The sequence below is a fragment of the Arctopsyche grandis genome, chromosome 2, assembly GCF_051622035.1.
Source record: "Arctopsyche grandis isolate Sample6627 chromosome 2, ASM5162203v2, whole genome shotgun sequence".
Taxonomy (NCBI): Eukaryota; Metazoa; Arthropoda; class Insecta; order Trichoptera; family Hydropsychidae; genus Arctopsyche; species Arctopsyche grandis.
Window position 1 is genome coordinate 12946833 of NC_135356.1, and position 22269 is coordinate 12969101.

Genomic DNA, 22269 nt, shown 5'->3' on the forward strand with positions numbered 1-22269 from the left:
TGTTATTAAACATGTTTACGTTTTGCTATACATATTTACAATGCATATATGTATGAATGTATGTATGTACATATGTATATATTTTATAGTTTATATGTTATATTTGTTAAACTACTGATTTTTAGTTACATATATGTATGTATGCTACCAGAAGAGAGCATAGATGTTTATTTATTTGTCATGTAATTTTTTTTTAAATATACGCTGTACTTTGTTTTGTTCTAAAAACGAATAATGAGCTCTGACCGAAAAAGTCTTTAAATCTTGTGATTTAAGACGATTTTTGTTATGTTTATTAGCTTGAAATATATATAAAAGTATATCATAATATTAGATGTATTTTAAAATTAAATTATACGTACAGAATTATAAAAAAATCCCAACAGTATTTAATGTATATATATATAAATTAAATAGTAGAGAGTAAGACTGCAATTTATGGACTAATTTCTTTGTTTATGTTAATTGTTATTAAACATGTTTACGTTTTGCTATACATATTTACAATGCATATATGTATGAATGTATGTATGTACATATGTATATATTTTATAGTTTATATGTTATATTTGTTAAACTACTGATTTTTAGTTACATATATGTATGTATGCTACCAGAAGAGAGCATAGATGTTTATTTATTTGTCATGTAAATTTTTTTAAAAATATACGCTATACTTTGTTTTGTTCTAAAAATGAATAAAGAGCTCTGACCGAAAAAGTCTTTTGAATTTTAGTGTTTTTGGCAATATGTGTGCATAGAGAAATTAGCTGTTTGAAAGACAAAAATTTCGAAAGTTGTTCAAAAAATATTTTAGAAAATCAATGTGTATACTTGAAGATTTCATCAAAATATATATATTTTTATTTCATTATTCTTTTTCTTTGTAAACAAGCTTTCATCAATTTCCATGGTTAATCTATTTTTGTCTGCTATATTCTGTTTTCGTCGTTAAGATTCTTGGCGCAGATTTCTCATGTAATTATTGCAATCGACAGTTGTGTTCTTGGTTATGTCTATCACCTTCTTGGAAAATTTGATTGAAATCAATTCTTTAGCTCAATAATGTAAGAAACAAATATCTGTCACAAATGGTAGTCGGCAGTTTGTTTCGATTAGAGGATTAAGCACAATTCAAGATTCAAAAAAGGCAAAAGATTTTTCTCTTTTGTAAGAATACCACCATCTTCTTCAGTAGATGATAGAGCGAATGAGTCAAATAAAAAAAAATGACTAAGGATAATAAAATTTAAATTTATTAAACGTTAGCTATTTCCACATACGAGTAAAAGTAATAAAGGTATTATAAAACGTGTGATGTGGTCCAAATTTAAAGCAATTGAATTCTGCAATGGCAAAATCCAAATTATTTGTTAGTCTTCTAGCTTTAAAATGTCTTTAAAATTTACACAATTCGTCAGCTCTGCACGAATTTTTTCAATAATTGATTGCAATGAACTGTTTAATCATAACAAGGAAGTGGAAGAAATCATAAAAAAAATGTATACAGCTGTCTCATTTACAAGCGATGACTAGAGACACGTATTTTGGGCATTTTGCTATTAATGCTTAATTGATGCTAAAATTCGGAATATATGCTAATAGATTCTAAAAGCGTAAAATATGCGAATAGATGCTAAAATAATAAACAAAAGTGAAATTTGCATTAAATTTATAAAATTAATAGACAATTTAGAAGGTTCTTCCTATCCCTTTGCCCATTTATTATGTGAAGAATTCGAGGGGATAAAACAGAGCTTGCAGTTTACCATAAATGGTGTTTTTCCTGTCGAAACCAAGCAACTGCTTTTGTCTACTACTGTAAACAAAAGAAGACAGTTGGAGCTGTGTATCCAAAAGGCTGCTCAAAAAAGCGTCTTAAAACTAGACTCGCACTCAAGACTAAATGAGACAAATCTATTCCTCCAAACATTGAGTAAACTATCCAATCCATCTATGGCAGGCACAAAATCTAATATGAATGTTAAGGAAACAGTTTTGTTTTTTTAGAAACCTGCCATTGTTTAATGTATTAAGAGGCTCAATGTTTGGAAGGATATCAGCACTTTTTTTAATAGAGAATATAAAAAGTGAATCCACGCCGGATATATTGCTACTATTGATGGCAACAAAAATTAAATACGAAGAGTTTGGTTGTGCAGCTCTAAAATATAGTTGATGTCCCGTCAATAGTGTGGATGCTGAAAGGTATTTTAGTAAATACAATATACCTATAATAGTTACCGATCGTCGCACGAATCGGTAAAAAAGAATCTGTAGAAATATGCTCTATCTATGTTGAGTTTTAATAAATTTTAATTGGTATTATATTTTTATATTCATATTTTTTGTCTTTGTATTTTTATATTCATGTTTTTTTCATTGTAATTTTAATTCCAAAACATTTTAGAATTTTTCTATTATTTTTTAATTGTTGTGTTGTCTTTAAATTGTATATATGTATGTATATACATTTTATTAAAATTCATTGAAATTTTTTATTATTTAAAATTAAACTCTTTATAAAAATAGATACTAAAATTGAACATTTTTAATGCCCTAAAACGCTAAAATGCAAAACTGAAAATGCTAAAATTGACAAAAATAGATGAACAAAAATACGTATCTCTAGCGATGACATAGATGAACCTAAGTACAAAAATAAATTGAATAGTTATCCTTACAAATTGTGATAAAAAGAAAATTAACATAAGAACTAACAAATAACATTACATTTTACTGATAACGGATAACTCATATTGTATTATGTAAATATCCAACTCATGGCTGCGACTCTACGACTGTTTCTTCACCATTTATTGATTAAACGGGTATACCACTTTTCAACCATGAAATTGCTGAAGATACCAGAAAATAAATTTGAAGAATATGCTGAAATTATCAACGATTTAAGTGGTGAGTTTCCATGAAGATTTGGCGACTTCCGAAAAATTGAGATAGACTTGGCAATTATACGAGATCAATTGCAATATATATATATATATATATATATATATATATATATATATATATATATATATATATATATATATATATATATTGATAGCGTATCGACGGAGTTATAAATTAAGATTATATATTTACAGTGGGATGCTGATTTAAGGGAATTACACCGTCATGAAGAAATTTGCAAATTTTACAACGCCCTTAATACGGAAAAATTCGACAAACTTAGAGATTTTGCTCAAAAATTGTTGGTGGTTTTTTTAAACAAACATTTTCAATCATGAATATCAATAAAAATTCTTTACAATCAAGCATCACAGATGAAAATTTACAAGCATTTTTAAGAATTTCAACTACAGAATTTTCTCCTGAAATTAAAAAACTGTAAAAATGTAAAACAGTTTCATTCGTCAAATTAAATTGTTGTTTAGTATGAAATTTAAAAAAAAATTATGTTTTAATTTCTTTCACGATAATAAATAATCTACATGTATCTAAAAATAGCATTTTACTTGCGGCCCGCCGCTCATTTTTAATTTATAATTTGGCCCTTCATCCAAAAAGTTTGGCCAGGCCTGCTCTAGAGCAGTGTTCCTCGACCGGCGGTTCGTGGTTTTGTCTCAGGAGTCCGCGGGTTACCTCGCCTTATCGAAATATACAAACAGAGATGAAACAAGAAATTTTAAAAAGAGAAGTAATCCACTTAAGCAGATTTCTTTTGAGAATGCTGCTGGTATATTTTCCATTTTGAATCATCTCAATCTTTCTCTACAAGGTCGACGAAGTATCGTATTTGTAATCAATGACAAAATTACTGCTTTTAAGAATAAAAGCAGTGCAAAGGGGTTGCGACTTTTAAAATTCAGTTCTCGTTCTCGTTTAGTTCTCGGTATTTCTGTGATGGCAATAATCAAAACAAACAAAAAAATCGACTTCAGAATGGTTTCGAAGCATATTGTATGTATGGATGCGCTTGGCCCTTTTGTATTCACTAAAACTAAGGATAGATTTTTTAACGAAAAATATTCTAGAACCAAAATAATACTAACTTTATCATATTGATAAAATATTTCAATTGTTTTTTGTTTTATTTCTTAAATTTAATTAAAATATATAGTAACATTCTTTAATGTTTTTAATATGTTAACATCGCAATAAATTTATATAAAATTTGAGTAAAAATGTAACATTTTGAAATATTGTTTTAATAACACATTTTTTATCACAGTGGTCCACGAAACTTCAGAGACATTTTTAGGGGTCCGAGATACCAAAAAGGTTACGGAACACTGCTCTAAAGCAGTGCTTCCCAATTACTTTGATGTCACGACCTCCTAAATCTGAAAGAATTAATTCCCGGCCTCAAAAAAAAATTTTTTCTAGTTAAAAGGTTTTTTTGGCAGTAATTATTACAATTATAATACACATATTTATATTTATAGCACAAAATTATAGGAACTTGCTTACAAACATTTTTTTTAAATAAAAACTATACACACATGAAACAATTTAATGCGATAGATGAGGTTGCATGTTTTTACATAACAAATCGATATCGGGTTCAATGTCAGAAATGCTAACTTGCAAAGCATCTTCCAAAGTCTCCGTGGAAAAGTATGACCTTTGCTTATTTTTTAATATAAATAATGACGAAAATACTGTTTCGCATAGGTACGTAGTCGCGAAAGAAATAAGAGTTATCAGGGCTTCTTTTCCAATAGCAGGATATTCTTGCTGTCGCCTTAACCAAAATTCTGAAATACTTTTTTCATTAAATTCCACTTCAAGCAAATTATCTGATCTGATATCGATCAACTCTTCTTGGGCTGTCCACGTAATATGATCATATTGTTGCGTACGGGGTGGGTGGAGGATCCAAGTAAAAGGCCAACAGTCGTTTCACAGCATTTATTGATGATTAAGGAGATACACGTATTGCCACTGTTCAGTCCAGAATGACCTGATATCGCTTACGTACCGCCTTATAAGGGGTAGATCTCTCAGTACGTCTAATCTGTTTACCTACTGTATAGTCACGTATTCGGATATGTATTCCCACGGTATGAGAAGTGCAATCATTGTTCAGCTTTCATGCACTTAGCTTGTCGCTAATCCCTAAAACCACTTACACCGGTCTCACGGTCTCTCAGGACGTCTAATCTGTTTACCTACTGTATAGTCACGTATTCGGATATGTATTCCCACGGTATGAGAAGTGCAATCATTGTTTCATGCACTTAGCTTGTCGCTAATCCTTAATACCCACTTATACCAGTCGCACGGTATGCATTTAGTTAATCCGTTAACAGATATCCGTTACAGATAATCTTTGAACGGTCACAGTCTCTGGGATTCTATTCGCTTAATCCGCGGCGTACGTTACAATATTTTAAGGACTTGGCAAATGGTGTTCTTATCCAATTGTTCCTTTCATCCTCATTCGAGTTGGGAAATATTCCCTTAAATATATACATTCCCTAAATATGTAATGTGGAAAAATATTCATAAATGATTATTTGTACATTCTATTGAATATTTTCGCGGCCCCCGCGAGAAATCCTAAATTGGGGGTCGTGACCCCCAATTTAGGAAGCACTGCTCTAGAGCAGACCCAAAATCTAGGAAGGCGAATGCTCCCCTCTGAGCCCCCAAATGATGTCCCGACAGTCCCGCACAATCTGGGACGTCTGGCCACTTAACCATGCGCAAGGATGTTTCATTTAAAAAGTAGCCATTCTAGAACGCGACCGGTTTGGTTCATCGTTTTTTTATTTATGGGTTGCTCCGCTCGCTTTGCCCAAAAGTCGGGCCTGGCTGTGGGAAGACGGTTGGGTCGGTGCAGTAGCGTACGCTTGCACAACCCGCCCCCGTGCGTTGCGTGACTTGTCCGCTAGGGGGTGGCGACGGGCAACAAACGGCGCTGGCGTAGCGCTCGGCCGTGGAGTAGAGGAGTAGGAGTAGGAGTAGTGGACGTTGAATAGCGGTAGACGCGCACTCGCGCATGTTGAACGCCGCTCGGGGCGGGGGATATATGCTTTAGTGTGTCGCGCGCCGCGATGCCGCTCGGGTGTACCCACGCGCTTGTTGCGCGCGTGCCTCTATCTTTGCGCACGCGCGCGCAACTCGAGCTCGACGAGGCTCGTCGTCAGCACGATTGCTATGTGAGGCTGTTGCGCGAGCTCGGCCTCGACGTGCTCGAGCTGCCTCCGGACGAGGATAGGCCTACGGCCACCTTCGTCGAGGAGGCTGCCATCGTCTGCAACGGCACCGCGCTCATCACCAGGCCGGCCAACCCTCGCGACCCCGCACAGGTCTCTCAACCACTACACTTTCTTCATATCACATTTCTTCACAGGGCTGCCATCCCCTATCAACTTTTTGTCTACCCTACGCTGTTCGTTTCCTTCTTTAGACCGTACATATCCTCTTTTTACTTATTAAGGGCGTCAATTCACCGTTAATAATTAGCAATTGTATGCAGTTACTACGTCCCTTGGGCAAGGTTCAAAATTCCCCTTTAAAAATATAATAAGATCGATTATTTTTATAAGTGGCGTAATCTCCCTGGTGCAGGGTTGCGCAACTGCAGCAGGGCCCCTAAGCCTTGAGGTGAAGAAGTCGGTAAATGATTTCTAAAAACGCAATTGTATTACAAATTTCAGAAATGCCTCCCGAACTTTAATCACTTTCATACGATATGGGATTTTAAAGAATGATTCTCTAAACATTGTAGACGAGAATTATAAATACGTAATTACAATATTGTCCTCACAAAATAACCTTAGACTCGAAAAATGTCTTTCAAACAAAAAACTAGAGATTCCTTCTTTTCAAATAGAGTGGTTCAAATTCGGAATTTATTACCTAATGAATTAATAACTTAAAAAATAACTTCACTTCCTAAATACGTATTATTTTTTAGTTTTGATTTGTTTTATCTTATTTTTTGTTTAAATTCTTGTTTTTATCTTATTTTTTATTTCAATTCTTGTTTGTATCTTATTTCTTTTTTTTGTTATTATAATTGATAAACCTTTGAAACCTCATCTATGCCGCCTCTTCGAATTGTTTTTAAATAAAGTCTCACTATTTCACAATTTGCACATAGTGGTTAAATTGGAGTATTTGACCGTGCGTAGTTCTATAATTGTTTAAGTAATATAAATATATGATCAATTTAAATGTTGAGTATGGTAATATAAGATAATTTGCAAAAACTAAATCAAGAAAAGTTAAAACCCCATTCAATAAGGCGATGTCACGTTGTTTCTACACTTATTTCCGAACCATTAGCCGCTATAAACTCTGATTTAATATCCACGGCAGTTTTGAAGCGTTCTGACGACAGGAACACTTCAAAAGTAGATCTTCAGGAATTGACGTCTTTTTCGTTCTTCCTGGACCTTTTTTTTCGTTCTGGGGGTGTAGGATTTAATTTCATCTTGATATATTTGAGCACTGATGTCTTGCTGCATCCAACTTGACTAGTCATAGATCGGGAGCTGACGTGTTTCAAAGCCAAAGTTGAAATTTTGACTTTTTGCGCCGCGGTCAGTTTAGGATAATTTGGCATAATTTTAGTAAACAGCACGGGGACGATGTAAATGAGCCGAAAATCACGGCTAAAATGACTTAAATAAAAGCAAAGGATCATATTCATAAAATAAAAGGGCTTTGAACAAATCCCAAGCCCCCGAAAAAAAGTATATCTGCATTTAACGTAATTTAAAAGTGGACACTTTTTTATTGACCGCTACGGTATAGTATACAGTTTTTTTCGTCCAAGGCACTATTACATGAAAGTTCATTAAATTTTCAAGATAAGTATTATTTTTGACAAAAATTATATAAATTTTTAGATTAAAAAACGGGTTTCCGGAAACTTTTGATTTTTAACAACTGGTTTCCGGAAACCCATGGAAACCATTAGGGGACACCACTGGGGGAATCCACCCTGTTGATGATACGTCACTGCACAACCTTCTACCACTTTAATTCTGTCTTGAATAGTTCCTAAATCGAGATTTAACATCAACTTTCAAGAACATTTTTAAAAATTAGCGTACGAGAACTGAATCATCCAATTATGGACGAATTGGATGATTCAGTTCTCTCTTCGTAGAATTGAGAATTCATACAGTATTTTATCCATAACGTTCACTGCATAGATTTAAGGAAACAAATAGTAAGGTTTTTATAGAATAGCGCATCTTGTGCAGAATCAATGAAAATTTTTTTTGCAAACATTAAAAAAAATATTAATGAAACTACCCAGTAATCTCTTATTTTATATGTTCTTACTAACTTCTCAGTTAAAATTAAAAAAAAAGATATTGAATAGTTTTTTTTTAATTAAATAATTACTAGGACTTAAGGCTCTTGGAATTCTTAACCCTAGGAAATACTAGGGGATTTATCCAGTATCGTCCTAATAAAAATGTATTCTTAAATAAACAAAAACAAAAATTATTTGGATTTGTTTAAAAAATGTTTTTATTATTTCTAAAATCTCAATAAAAGTTTTATAATATACGAATCGAAAATCATTCATATTTTGCATTGTGAGAATTTAACAGTAATATGCACTTACTATTGAAATCAATTTCAATTTACAACACATTTCAATATACATAATGCATACCCGGCTTTTCTGGTTTGGACTCGAAAAGTTTGGACATTTCGATTTTAGACATGTGTCTCACGTGTCAGAGCTCGATATATTATGTAGGTAATTTTCAAATTGCCTTTTTGGTTTTGTTTTGCCCAAATTGCAAAAATTCAGTGGTTAGGGTTCAAACCGGTTTGCACTTCTGAAATTATCATAACAATTAAGTCGAAAAGTTCCTGCACATGTCTTAAATACCTTTTGGGAATCGTAACGAATCAATGCATCGATGTTATACCGTTTTCACCTCATGGAGATGTATTTAAAACATTTTATTGATTAGATTTTAAATATGCATATTCGAAATGAATACAAGTACATTGTTACTTTACATACTTAGGTGAATTAATAAAAGATTCACGAACTCCGTGACAAAACAATGGAGTTTGAGAAAGACTTCTCAAGGACATCTAAATGGGGAGTACATACATATTTAATAAGTTCAAACAAACATACAAAAGATTTTTCCGGCGAAAATCTGAATATGAATATTTACAAATGCTACATCTCCATGTTTGTACATATGTATTAATGTATGTATGTACAAAAGTAGCAGCCGTATGCAATGTTTTTATATCATAACGGCAAATTTAAATCAAGATTCAAATTAGAAAATTAGGTGTGAACCTAGTGTACAGAATTTTTTTTATAATTATTGGCTACTGATCATCATTGTCACTGCAATTCGCCATCCATTGCTGGATGAAGGCCTCTCCAACACGCTTCCGTTCGTCTCTGTAGCAGCTCTCACATTTTTACAAAGTTTTTTTCATTTTAAATTAACTACCACACAAGTCGGAATATCATATAATATATAACATAACAAAAACGTTAATCGGAAAATTTTGCAAATTGTTGACTAATTTTACAAAAATAAAAAGACGCATTCGTCATAAGTCGCATGGGACTCCTAAATTCTAGGGTTTGCCGTCATAATGACAGTTTTACAACTTTAACGTTCGTGTTGAGCAAAAGTTACATTTCAATGAGCGACAACATGCATTATTGTACATTTTTATTAAATTATGACACAATCAATGGATATATGTATTATAATATACTAGTAACCGGGTTCACGCAATCGTGCATTTGATAAAAAGTGAGCTTCATTTAAAAACCTACGCTTCACGTCTGTACGAATAATCAGTGTGATGTCAATTGACAAGCTGCGCATGCGCATGGTCGCTGTAACGTCTGTATGAACAATAAGTGTGACAAAATAAGCGTTTAATATATGTACATATGTACAAGATAAGAATGTTAACTTGATTGAGTGCAACTCTCGAGAAAACATTTAAGATATATCTACATATCTAAATAATTGGGAGTACGTCGTTTGAAACAGGATGAACTTGATAACCCTCTCCTACACGCAGCTGACGGTTTTCGTTATTGCTTATAAGATTATTATTTCATGTGTCGAAATGAAACTATGATAAATCGTAGGTACTTTTGGGTATCAATGTTCAATAGTTCATTCATTACCCCCGAAACAATTTGTGCCATTTCTGTTTATTAATATTGGCCCTTATTATCACAGATAAATCTATGAAAGAGAGCAACATCGCTAAAAATAATCAGGTTGCCCATGATTTAGATATTGTCCTATATTTTAAACGGGCTAATCTTATTCTATATGTATCTTCTTATATGTATATAAAACTGAAATCGCGTCTGTAATTCGTTTCTGTTTGGCTGTTGACAAATTCGTTTCTAATTGGCTGGATTGGTCAAAAACGTTTGTGATTGGTCGGTCGTTAAATAATATTAATTTTTTCGATTCAAATAAATTTAATAAAAAACAAATGAAGATTTTTGTTCATGGTTGGACGGTATTCTCACTACATACTACCTTGCTAAAATAGAAGAGATTTTTGGTTTAAAAATTCCAATGAAACTTTAGGAAAACTCATTTAGGGGGTGAAATTACACAATTCAACATCTGCATACATACATAGTACGTATGTACATACATATATAATATATACCAGCCTACCGTTGCCTAGGCAACCAACAAAATACTAATCCAAATACATATTGTGAGAATTTTTTGTTGGAAACCTTTGTCTAGAAAAAGATGACAACACGACACATAAAAACAGCACATATGTATGTACATATACATATGTACGTACATATAATCAATATTAGTTAGCCCGTGAACAGCTGGATACTTTCGCACGTTAATTTTAGCACTTTGCTTGCGGATCAATCGAAATTGCCCCTTGCCGTGTAGCGGGAAAATCAGATAAATTTTCAAAAAGACTGAAAAGATTATGGAAAATTGCAAAAACATTGTGAAAACTTTTATATATGTATGTTTGTAAATTGAACAAAACTTTTAAACCTATTAACTGACAAATAAAATTGAAATGGAAGTTCTTATGGTTGTTCAGAGCCTTCTAATGAATCGTTCTATTATATTAAAACAGGGGTTACCAACCTTTTTTTATACAACAAAATTTTTGAAGTGACAAAAAATTCCAAAAATATTCTCATCATATTTATGATATAAATGATTGAAAAATTTAAAATAAACTTATTTTTTGACGGGTAACTAGCGCTTTTTTATACAAAATTTTTTTTCAAGCGAGAAAAAAATGGTGAAATATAAAATATTTCCATCATCATAGTGCTATAAATTATTGCAAATTTTAAAATATAATTATTTTTTGGACTGGGGTAACCAGCCTTTTCATACGACAAATTTTTAAAGTCTTAAAATGTATTCGGAGGTGGCCGACCCATGGTTTGGATTCAATCAGGTAATTTATAGAATTATAGCCATTCACCATCCACTGCTGGACGAAGATCTCTTCAACACGCTTCCATTCATCTTTGTCTTCCATCTTTTTTGTGGTGCACATTCTCTCGGGCACTTCTTTCGTCCATTCTTTTAGCTACTTACTCGCCCATTGCCATTTCAGTCTCATTGAATATTTTGTAATAATAACACCTGAATGAAATTCGAAATTTTATTGCAATACCGAATTTTTGATGGATATTATTTTCTTGTAATTAATAACGCTAAAGTTCACCCTATAAATTTATCGTTCCTGGACATTTTTTTTTCATTATAAACCAGAGCTATTTATTTATGTACATACATATGTATGTCTCCATAAATCTTGAAATTTATTTTTACTTGAATGTTTTTTTTGTGTGTATGTATATCTAGACAGCACCGCCGAGAAGGGGGGTAAGCTGGGGTTAAAGTTCCAGGGCACAGACTACTTGAGGGGCCCCCGTGTTGGGACTTTCGACTGTTAATATTTAATATTATTTTGCATAAAAATTCATATATTTATTTAATGCTAAATGTTTATTATTTTTCAATCAAGTGTCAATGTGAAATTGTACCTATTATATCATACTTTCTTATTCGATTATTTCAAAAAATAGCATTTAACATATTCATAGGTAGTTTTATAGTAGTTCTGATTTTTCAGAGTTTTCGCATATTAAAAATATATCTATAAGATTTTTTTTTAGTTTGTCATAGGGTTTGGCATTATTTTTCCAGGGTCCGGGCTTCTTCAAGGCGGCCTTGTATATACATACATAGGTATAGATTTCATAATATATAGATTTAATTATGTATTGTATGTACGTGTGGCAGTGGCGTAGGTAGAAATTTTGGCCTTTGCGAAATTAATCCAATAATTAATCCAAAAAAAATTGGGAAATTAATCCAAGACCCACCCCCATTAACGTGAGTTTTAAATTATGAAATAAAATAATTCAAATTTTTTGTCAATACATATTGTATAATAATTCTACTATTTTTTTTTTTTTTTTTTTTTTTTTTTTTTTTTTTTTTTTTTTTTTTTTTTTTTTTTTTTTTTTTTTTGGTGCCATCTTATCGATTCCCGATAAATCATCACCAGCGATATTGTTGCTCTTCAGATCATGTACGGGCACTACGGAATCATCACTCCGTCCCCAAAATTGTGAATTGGGCTTCTGAATCTCTCACATTCAGAATACCAATTCGTGAGGCTTTTTTCGCTTTAAACGCCTCTGCTGGTGAGTTGTGTCCAATAGCTGCAGCGCTTCTATGTTAGGGTGACGGTGCAGTCTCAACTCGTGCCTCCCGGCGCATTCTCGGATGACTTCTTTTACTTTTTTGATTTTAAGGTCCTTGTGGATCTCTTCATTTGTGACGAAGCGATATGCATCGGTGATAATCCTCAAAAACTGGTTTTGACATCTTTGCATTTTTTCGATATTGGATGGCTTACTGCATCCCCACAGTTGTATGCCATATGTCCATATTGGCTTCACGATTGCCTGGTATATCAGTTTTTTGCATTGTAGGTCTAATTTGGAGTGTCTTCCTATTAGCCAATGCATTTCTCTTTGTTTAATTCGAATCTGTTCTATTTTTTTTTTAATGTGATGCCTCCACGTAAGCCTTGAGTCAAGATGCAGTCCTAAATATTAAGCTGACAAAGCTTGTGGAACTTGGATTCCGTTTATGAAAGTCTGAGTGCTGACACTATTTCGTCGCAGTGCAAATGTGACCTGCATTGATTTTAGCTCGTTGAGTTTCATTTTCCAGTCCTTGGTCCATTTGCTGATCTTGTCCAGTGCACGCTGCAGGCGTTCAAATGCTTCCTCCTGTGACTCGCTCGATGACATAATGACTGTGTCATCTGCAAATGTTCCAATGAATGTCTCTTCGCTTGTCGGGATGTCAGCAGTGTATATCAGGTACAGTATAGGCCCTATTACGCTTCCCTGTGGTACTCCTGCAGAGGCTGTGAAAAAGTTAGAGAATGCCTCCTCATGAGCAACTCTGAATTTGCGTCCGGATAAGTATGATTCCAGTAATTTGACATAATTTCCAGGTAATGACTTGCTGATTTTGTGGATAAGTCCTTCGTGCCATACCCTGTCGAAGGCCTGTGAGACATCAAGAAATACAGCCGGACAATACTTTTTTTCCTCTAGCGATTGCTCTATTTTTGAAATAACACGGTGCACTTGATCGATGGTAGAATGTTTCGACCTAAATCCAAATTGGAAGTCGGGAACATCGATTAAGGGCTTGAGTCTTTTTAATAATAGCTTTTCGAATAGCTTAGAGATCGCAGGCAACAAGGATATTGGTCTGTATGATGTTACTTGTTCGGGTGACTTTTCTGGTTTCTTCAACATTATGATTTGAGCAGTTTTGAAGCACTCTGGCACATGCCTGAGCCGGAAACATGCATTGTATAAGTATGTTAGCATTATAATAGCCTTTTTCGAAAGTTCCTTGAATAGTCCCGGTGAGATTTCGTCAATTCCAGGTGCCTTTTTAGGATTTATGTTGTCATCTATTTCTTTAGCTACTTCCATAGGGGTGACAGTTTTGATTAGTTGCTGTGGTTGATACATTGGTGTATAATCAGCATCAGATTGAATATTGTGTGGTTGGAATACTGTCTCTAAGTGTTGTGCAAACAGCTCAGCTTTTTCTTTGTTGCTTCTTATCCACTCTCCTTGCGCATTTTTCAGAGGTGGTATTTGTAGAATTGGTCGTTTGAATTTCCTAGTTGCTTTCCATAGTGAGTGATTTTTATCAGCTGCAGGGCCCAAACCTTCCAAATATTTTTCAAAACAATTTTGTTTATGCTCTTTAATAAGTCGGTTAACTTTGTTACTTATGTGGTTAAATTCTCTTTTGTCTGCAATATTTCTGGTTCTATGCCATATTCGTCTTGTTCTACGTCTTTCTTTAATCAATTGTCTAATTTCCATGGGGTAATTAATGATTTGGTCTGGTTTTTCTTTTGGTACAGGTGTAGCTTCTTTCGCAGCCTCTCGTACATAGTCAATAAAATTTTGAGTGTGTAGTTCGAGATCTTCTATAGTTTTAAGTTTCACTATTAAATTTATTGATTGGTCTAGTTTTTTCCTGAACATATCCCAGTTAGTGCGTTTATTTGTCAGGTTCTGTCTCCTTATTCTTTTAATTACCAGTGTGCTCAGTGTCATTAGCACTGGTGTGTGATCAGAAGTAAGGTCCTCTATTCCTTCGACCTCAATGTGGTTTGGGGCTATTCCTTTGGATATAAAAAAGTCAATTAAATCTGGTACCTTTTTACTGTCGGTCGGCCAGAAGGTTGGTTTTTGTGAGGAAATTCTACTATTAGTATAATAATTCTACAAAAAAAATAATTTAACTTGGCCCACCGATTGTAAAAATTATTTTTTCCATATATAGTTTTCAAAATTTTGTGATGAGTCTTATGGATATATTCCCAATTAAGTATTTTTTTTAATAAGGACGTTACGTGATTAATTGTCTCACTTTAACTCATATGGGTGATTCTAATATCGCGGATTTCAAATATTTCGATATTTTGATATTTTCTACAATGTTAAATTATATTGAGTGTACTGATGTACATATACATATATATATATATATATATATATATATATATATATATATATATATATATATATATATATATATATATATATATATATATATAAATTTGGACTCCCTGTTAAGCTGGGCTCTCATGATTTTCTCATACAAAGCATGAGAGCCCAGCTATGAGGTAGCTTCGTATGTGGTTTCTGCTATGAGGTAGCTACCCCACTGACGTGTGGCTAATCGGGTTGAGTGTTGCCGTCTACGTAGTTAATTAAGCTAAATGTTCGAACCCCATTGGGATTCCATTTAATGGAATGTTCCGTAAATGGATCAAATCAATTCTTGGATATTTTAGTCAGATTCTTGGATAAATAATTGGTAGCAAACAGTATACATATATAGAAGTTTTTTTCTTTTGTTATTATACCCTTTTACGTTTTGTTGGCAGTGACGCACATATGTACGTCGAATAGAAACGACTATTATAGTACGGCGAGCGTTATCTCAGACAGACAAATAGACAGACAGAATGGCGATATTATATATGTATATGATTATTTTTACTAGACATTTTGTCACCCGATGTAAAAGGAAAAATTTGCGCCCCTATGTAATAATTTCTTAAATAGTATTTTTTTGGTTGCCTAGACCAGCGTTTCCCAACTTTCCCGTTTTTTGACTCGCGTACCACTTGGTAGTACATAACGCTAAATTGTACCACCATATAAAAATGATTGTATTTCATGAAATTTGTTTTTGCAAGAGTAATTATTATATATAGTATTTGCATGGTAAAGAATGTGAAGACAGGATACACGCAATATGTAGATCTGTTTTGGCAAGAAATTTTACGGAAAAAAAATTTCACAATTATAATATGCTCAAAGTTTAAATATACTATCTTGTCATACTTCTATTATTGATGGTTTTAATAAAAACACAAAATTACAAAGTACATAATATAATATGCTTTCTTATCATTAAATCTCATTACAAAATAAATTTAATGAGATCCTTGTACTTAGTTTTTTTTAATTTGGTTCAAATGATGCGATATTTACCTTTAAGTTTGGAGCTGGATTCAATCAATTTCTATATTTGTCTTATTAAAATATATGAAAAGAAAGCTCTCTCAACCAGTTTAGTGCTAGTTAACGGCGACAGAAATTTAAGCGCTATGTCATAAAGCTGTTCATATTCTTCACTAATACTTAGCCAAAAATTAATAACCTTATTTATTTCGAATTCAGTTTTTAAATGCTATAATTTGAAAGTTTAATCAAGTTCTCCTTTTCCTTGTTAGCTGTCCGAAAATATTCATTATCAAAGGGGTTTGAAATCAAATTGTTTGCTTCTTAAGGTTTGGGAAAGCACTGCGTAAAAGACGATTTCATCCCAATTAAATATTCAATTATTTTTTCACGTATGTATATCCCGAGACATACGACTCTTGTTTTCAGATAAGAATTTATGTCAAGTTTCAAATACTCAGTTTGATCATTTTCGATACATAAATTCCAAAAATCTAATTTTTTATTCATATGTACTTTCAATTTTATCTGCAACATTAAAGATTATTATCGAACTGCTCTCAAGTTTCAAATTCAAGTTATTTATTTATTGGAGCGTGAACGCGGTAAGTTTTAAAATCCATGCGGGATCTGAGGAAAACGTATCGATTGCCAGATTTTTGATCATCGACTGTACATATTGACGTCGATGATGACTAATTAAGATAATGTTTATTAACTACTAGTTGTTTTACCCGGCTTCGCTCAGTATTTGTGATATAAACAGCTTAAACATGGCGAATCTAATAGTAAATATTCATTTGTTTTTTTATTAAATTAATTTAATCGAAAAAAATATAATATTCAACCATTTGAATTGTCGTCATGGAAATTTTAATTTGGTTTTGGAAGTTTTCAAACAAAGATACAAGCTTACAAAGTCTCTTTCGAAACTATATATTAGATATAAAAAATATTTCTATTTTTATGATTGTAAATCATTCATTCCTGCGTGTCCGCCATTACTGATTTTTTTTCGCGTACCACCAAGTGGTACGCGTACCACAGGTTGAGAAACGCTGGCCTAGACAATGTTGTACTAGTTAATTTCGGACAATTTTATTTCTTAAATGAGTTCCTAAAATCGAGACACATTTCATTTGAATTTTTGGGATTGAAATGGGAAAATAAAAAGTTTCATTAAAATTATTATTAAAACCTTTCTAAATAAAAAGTCAAATGTATATACATATATACACATTTATACTATGTACAATGGCTTGTTAAATAATATAGGATGTATTTCTTAAACGTAAAAATGACGTTCGATAGTTGTTTGGTTGGTGTTCTTTAGCATCGTCAAAAGTCCAAGGCCTCGTGTTGAATTTTTAAAAATTCATTAGAAATGGAAACGAATAAATTATCCAGCATTTTCTCGAAAAAAAATAGTCATTTCTGTATTAAAGTGTACGGTTTGCATAGTCCGTTGCAACGGACCAATTAGTGTGACCACGCGTTTAATTTTCATGGCCCGCATTGCGCCAACATCAACGGGTTATTTGTCGACCCCTAGACGTTCAATTTAACATCAAATCTCTCCACGAAATCGTCGCAACCATTTAAAAAGAAGAATTTTTACACCGTGAGTCATGTGTTATCATAAATATGTATGTAGGTTATGTACATATGTACATACTTTGCGAATGATGAAATTGATGATTGACCGCAAACGTTTCATCATATTTAACCACACGCACAAATCATTCACCGACTCTATATTATGGAAAAATAATATAAGATTTATCGGTTTGACATAATACACAATATCATTAGTCAATTTTTCTTAGCAGAATGTAATGGATCACGTTGACAAAATAAACGAATCTTCGTCGTTAAATATATTCATAAATTTTTTTTGTTATTTTAATTTTAAATCTATTATTTGATGTGAGTTCTTGAAAAAAAGTGACGATCACAAATCACAATATTAGAATCATTCGATTGTGTTTTACTGCGAAAAAGTCGTTTCTGTGGACGCACCAGACTTTTCTTCGAGAAACCGCTACAACAGATAAATTACTACATCAATTACGTGAATGAGTAAGGTTGAAATCACTCAGCGGCGAATGTGGCACGTGGTTTTTTTTAGATACTTTTAAACATGCGAAAAAAATGACCCTCTGGACCTTTTTCGGTCAAATTGTATGCTTGTATTTGTCCTTGCTTGACAGTGATCGATAACGGTGTATCCCATATTTGAAGAAATGTAGGAGACCACCCACGGCGAGGAGCCATGCACACGATGTGCCGTTCATCGCTGTGTTTTTTCGCCCTTAAGGTATGCTGCAGGGAAATTTTTTTAACTAAATAGTAAAATATAGAGCCCTCCTATTTTTACAAGCTTTTTATTATGAGCATTTTGTCATACCAAATATGCCAAGATACCAAAAATATACTACTGTTAATTATTATTATTATTAAATTATATTATTATTATTATTAAATTATATTATTATTATTATTAAATTATATTATTATTAAATTATATTATTATTATTATTAATTAATTATTATTATTAAAATATTATTATTATATAATTATCAATATTATTGAATTATTTTTTTTATTATCATTATTCCTTTTTATTATTTTAATAATAGAGATTTTTATACTACAAATATATATATTTTTTATATGGTATTAGCTTTATATTTCATAAATTGTGTTACAAAGTATTGAAACCTTGTCATTTGCTAAATAAAGAGGCTGGTATTGAACATTTTTTTCGGTAACTTTTGAACATTTGAAATGGAACATTGAAAAAAAATAGATTATAAAAATTATATAAATTTTCACTTTTTTTCTTAATACCTCACAGAATCATTTTTAGGAAGGAGAGAATGTGCCAAAAAATTTCAAAAGAAATCGTCATTCGATATTACAATTGATTTAACACCTTAACACAAAAACACTCTCGATAGGTACCCAAGTATTTCGCCAGCTTCATGAATAAAATAACGAGTTCGTCCTTTTCATGAATTATGCATTTTTTGCCCATTTCAGGTAATAATCGATTTCACGAGTTCGGTGCAGCATTTTTTATACTCCATCTATGCATGCTTGTATATTTGGCACTGCATTTACATATGTATGTAAATATTTGTCAGTATGCGCTAGGTTTTGCAACAGTACAAATACATACATATATAACCATAGTTATAGTAAAGGTCTTCGCACTTTTTGCCAGCGCTTCTCATTCTTTCACCTACGCCAATTTAGCGCCAAATTCACCTTGCAAATTGGCCTAATTTAGCGCGCTGGGTGGATTCATCTACGTCATTTCTTCGTTAGGTAACTCTTTCGACGCTATATTGTTTTTTATGCTCGAATTTCATCTGACCCGTCTAATCTCGTTTGAATTTTAGTATAAAAAATTGAGAACATTTTCATTGAGGGCGTGACCATTTAGTACGTCGACTACCAGTTATGGAGTACATACATACATACATATACATTTGTATATACATATAATAGTTAGTATTGATATAATCAGTTATGTCTAAACATGGGAGGTTATAGACCTGTGCACATCAAAGATTTGTGTGCGCAAGTTTTCGTAGTGCAGGGACTGACCGGGAAACGAGGACTCGTTCCTGCATCGATAATTGGTCAGTAATCTAAGCGTCGCGTAATCTTTTGATCCATTATATCAGATGGATGAATACAAATGAATTGATATTTTTGTTTCGTACTTAAATAAAGTCGGTGGACCCGCGCGCCATCTACATACGTGTACGCAACAAGTAATTTTTTATTTTTTTTTTATTTTTATTTTATTTCATACCAGGAAGGCATTACAGGTAAACCCCAATGCGCCTTCCTGGCCAAATTACAAACAATACAGCATTTTTTTATTATATAAGTCGCTAAATTACGAGACACTGACTTAAACTCGACAATTAACGAGACATCTATGAATTGTACATACATTTTTATTGTAATATTTACATTAATCATACTCAAATAGTGGTGACATAGTGGGTAGGAAGGATTTTTAGCCAATTTTTAATCGGGAATCGTTTCAACAATGAAATCAGAGAAAATTGGCAAACTCTGATAGGAAACGATCAACCAGGAGTCACAAATCCTGGTCTGACCAGCAGCATTACAGATATACTCAGAAAAATCAATCGAGGTCAGCTCAAGGGATCGAACTCGGCGCCTCTCAGTGTTAAGCAGAAGCTTAACGACCGAGCCACGCTGCTGGCTAATGGTAATGATACGTGTAAGTGATTTCAGTGTGGTTTTATGAGCATCTACCAAGAACTATTGAATTGTAAGCGATTTGGCGTCGAAAAAATGTCAAGCAGGCCATTCGCAGGGCAATTTATTCGCCGATAAATTGTTCTCTGTGGATTTTTTTTTCGTATGAAATTAAAGCTAAAACGTTAGTTTATAATATGTTTAGTGTGCGAATGGCAGTACATTTACACAATAACCAGCAACATAGATCAATTGTTTATTCACGGGTTCTATCCCTGGCCTTGTTGCTGGCCAGACCTTGGATATTTTATTTTATTTTATTTTTAAGACATTAGCCACAGTTATATTTACAGAGTACTCTATCGCGTCACTGTGGTCAGTCAAACAATCATAACACAAATAAAGGTATATAAGACATCCGAGCTTAATCGGTAAAATCAACTAAGCTCCAAGTATGTGACTCCAAGGTCGATCGTTTCCTTTCAGAGTTTGCCAATTTATCTAATTTCATTAAAAACGGTTCCAACAAATTGGCGATCCTGTTCAATCTCTCACAGAATTTGAGTTAACAGCGTCTCAAACATTTTTGATATTTAAAACGCTACAAAAATTTGTCTTTAAATGTTTCTATGATTGTTAATCGATGTTTGCAATTGGCCTTGAATCATACTTACAATGTTTTACCCTAGATGTCAAAATAAAAATGGGTGTATACCTGTATAAATAAATAAATAAATGTACATATTATTTTGTGAACAAAAGCCTTATCAGTTGGCAGACAACGGGTGCATACCAAAATAAAAATGGGGGTATATTCGAATTATTATTTTTTTCACTGACACAAATAAACGCTAAACTTTCTACAATTTGATGTTTTGAATTCGAATAGTTGATGTTTTACATATTTCATATTATATTTTACATATTTCATATTATATTTTACATATTTCATAGTACATATATATTTTATTTCAGATTCTACATATGTATGTAGATTATGATTCAATTCGTTAAAGTACACGCGGTATCGGTGGTAATTGAGGCTCTTTCGGCGCTTTAAATTATGTTTATTTATCAATACACTCAAATGAACTGTCGTTTGGTCGCAGGTTTGTTACACTGCATACCAACTCAAAGAAATACACTCGGCCCAGCATGCCAACATTATCGTTTGCAAATGTACTCTTCTGGGTTTGAAAATTACATAAATACCACATACATAATAGAATCGGTTGATACTGAACGCACGTTCAAATTACTAACGAAGAAAAAAGCCTTGTGAAAGTGAACGGTCTTGTTTTGAATCTTTAACACGTTCCAGTTAAAATAAACACTGAAAATGCGTTTTGTGTGCATTGTTTTAAAACACGTTTTGAGAGCGAGCGTTGTATTTACGGAACGTTTGCACTTTCAAATGACGTATTTATTATAATAGAATATGTATGTATGTATGTTTTTGCGCAGATCGTGTTGCATACTATAAAAGGACTCGATCAACACGAGGTATAATATGTTGACGTTTTGCACGAAAAATGCGCCCTCAGAAGAAACCGCACATTGATGAATGCACAAATTATCATTGCGCAATTTTCGGTGAACGATATTTACGCGATTAAATATCTTATTTTATAGAAAAATATTTTACGATTTTAGAACGTCGACTTTTCTTGCCAGCAAATAATAATAGTGATTTTAAAAATATAAAAAATTAAAGGATTGAAAATAAATCACTAAAAATTGACATGTTACCTAATTTATTGAATTTCATACACAATAAAAAAACAATTTAATAAAAAAGTATGAGATGGAGGAAACTATCGGTTTTGGCCACAACATATCAAAATAGTGCAATTCAATGATTTTGTTTATAATATGATTTTAATTCGAGATTGAAATTATTAAATTTCAATTTATAATATAAGTGCACTCTAAGTTGACGCATACCGAAATAATATTAATTAAAGAAAATAGTAAAAATAAGTCGTAGTTGGTT

At 32.6% G+C, this 22269-nt stretch overlaps 1 protein-coding gene across 1 annotated transcript in view; it reads left to right on the forward strand.

The window, feature by feature from the left end:
- The first annotated feature begins 5905 nt into the window (after positions 1-5905).
- LOC143920796 (N(G),N(G)-dimethylarginine dimethylaminohydrolase 1) overlaps positions 5906-22269 on the forward strand; it is a 38338-nt gene continuing 21974 nt past the window's right edge. Inside the window, exon 1 of the mRNA XM_077443761.1 lies at positions 5906-6278. Within this exon, the coding sequence (XP_077299887.1) occupies positions 6024-6278 (255 nt within the window). The 5' untranslated portion in view covers positions 5906-6023. The remainder of the gene's footprint in view (positions 6279-22269) is intronic.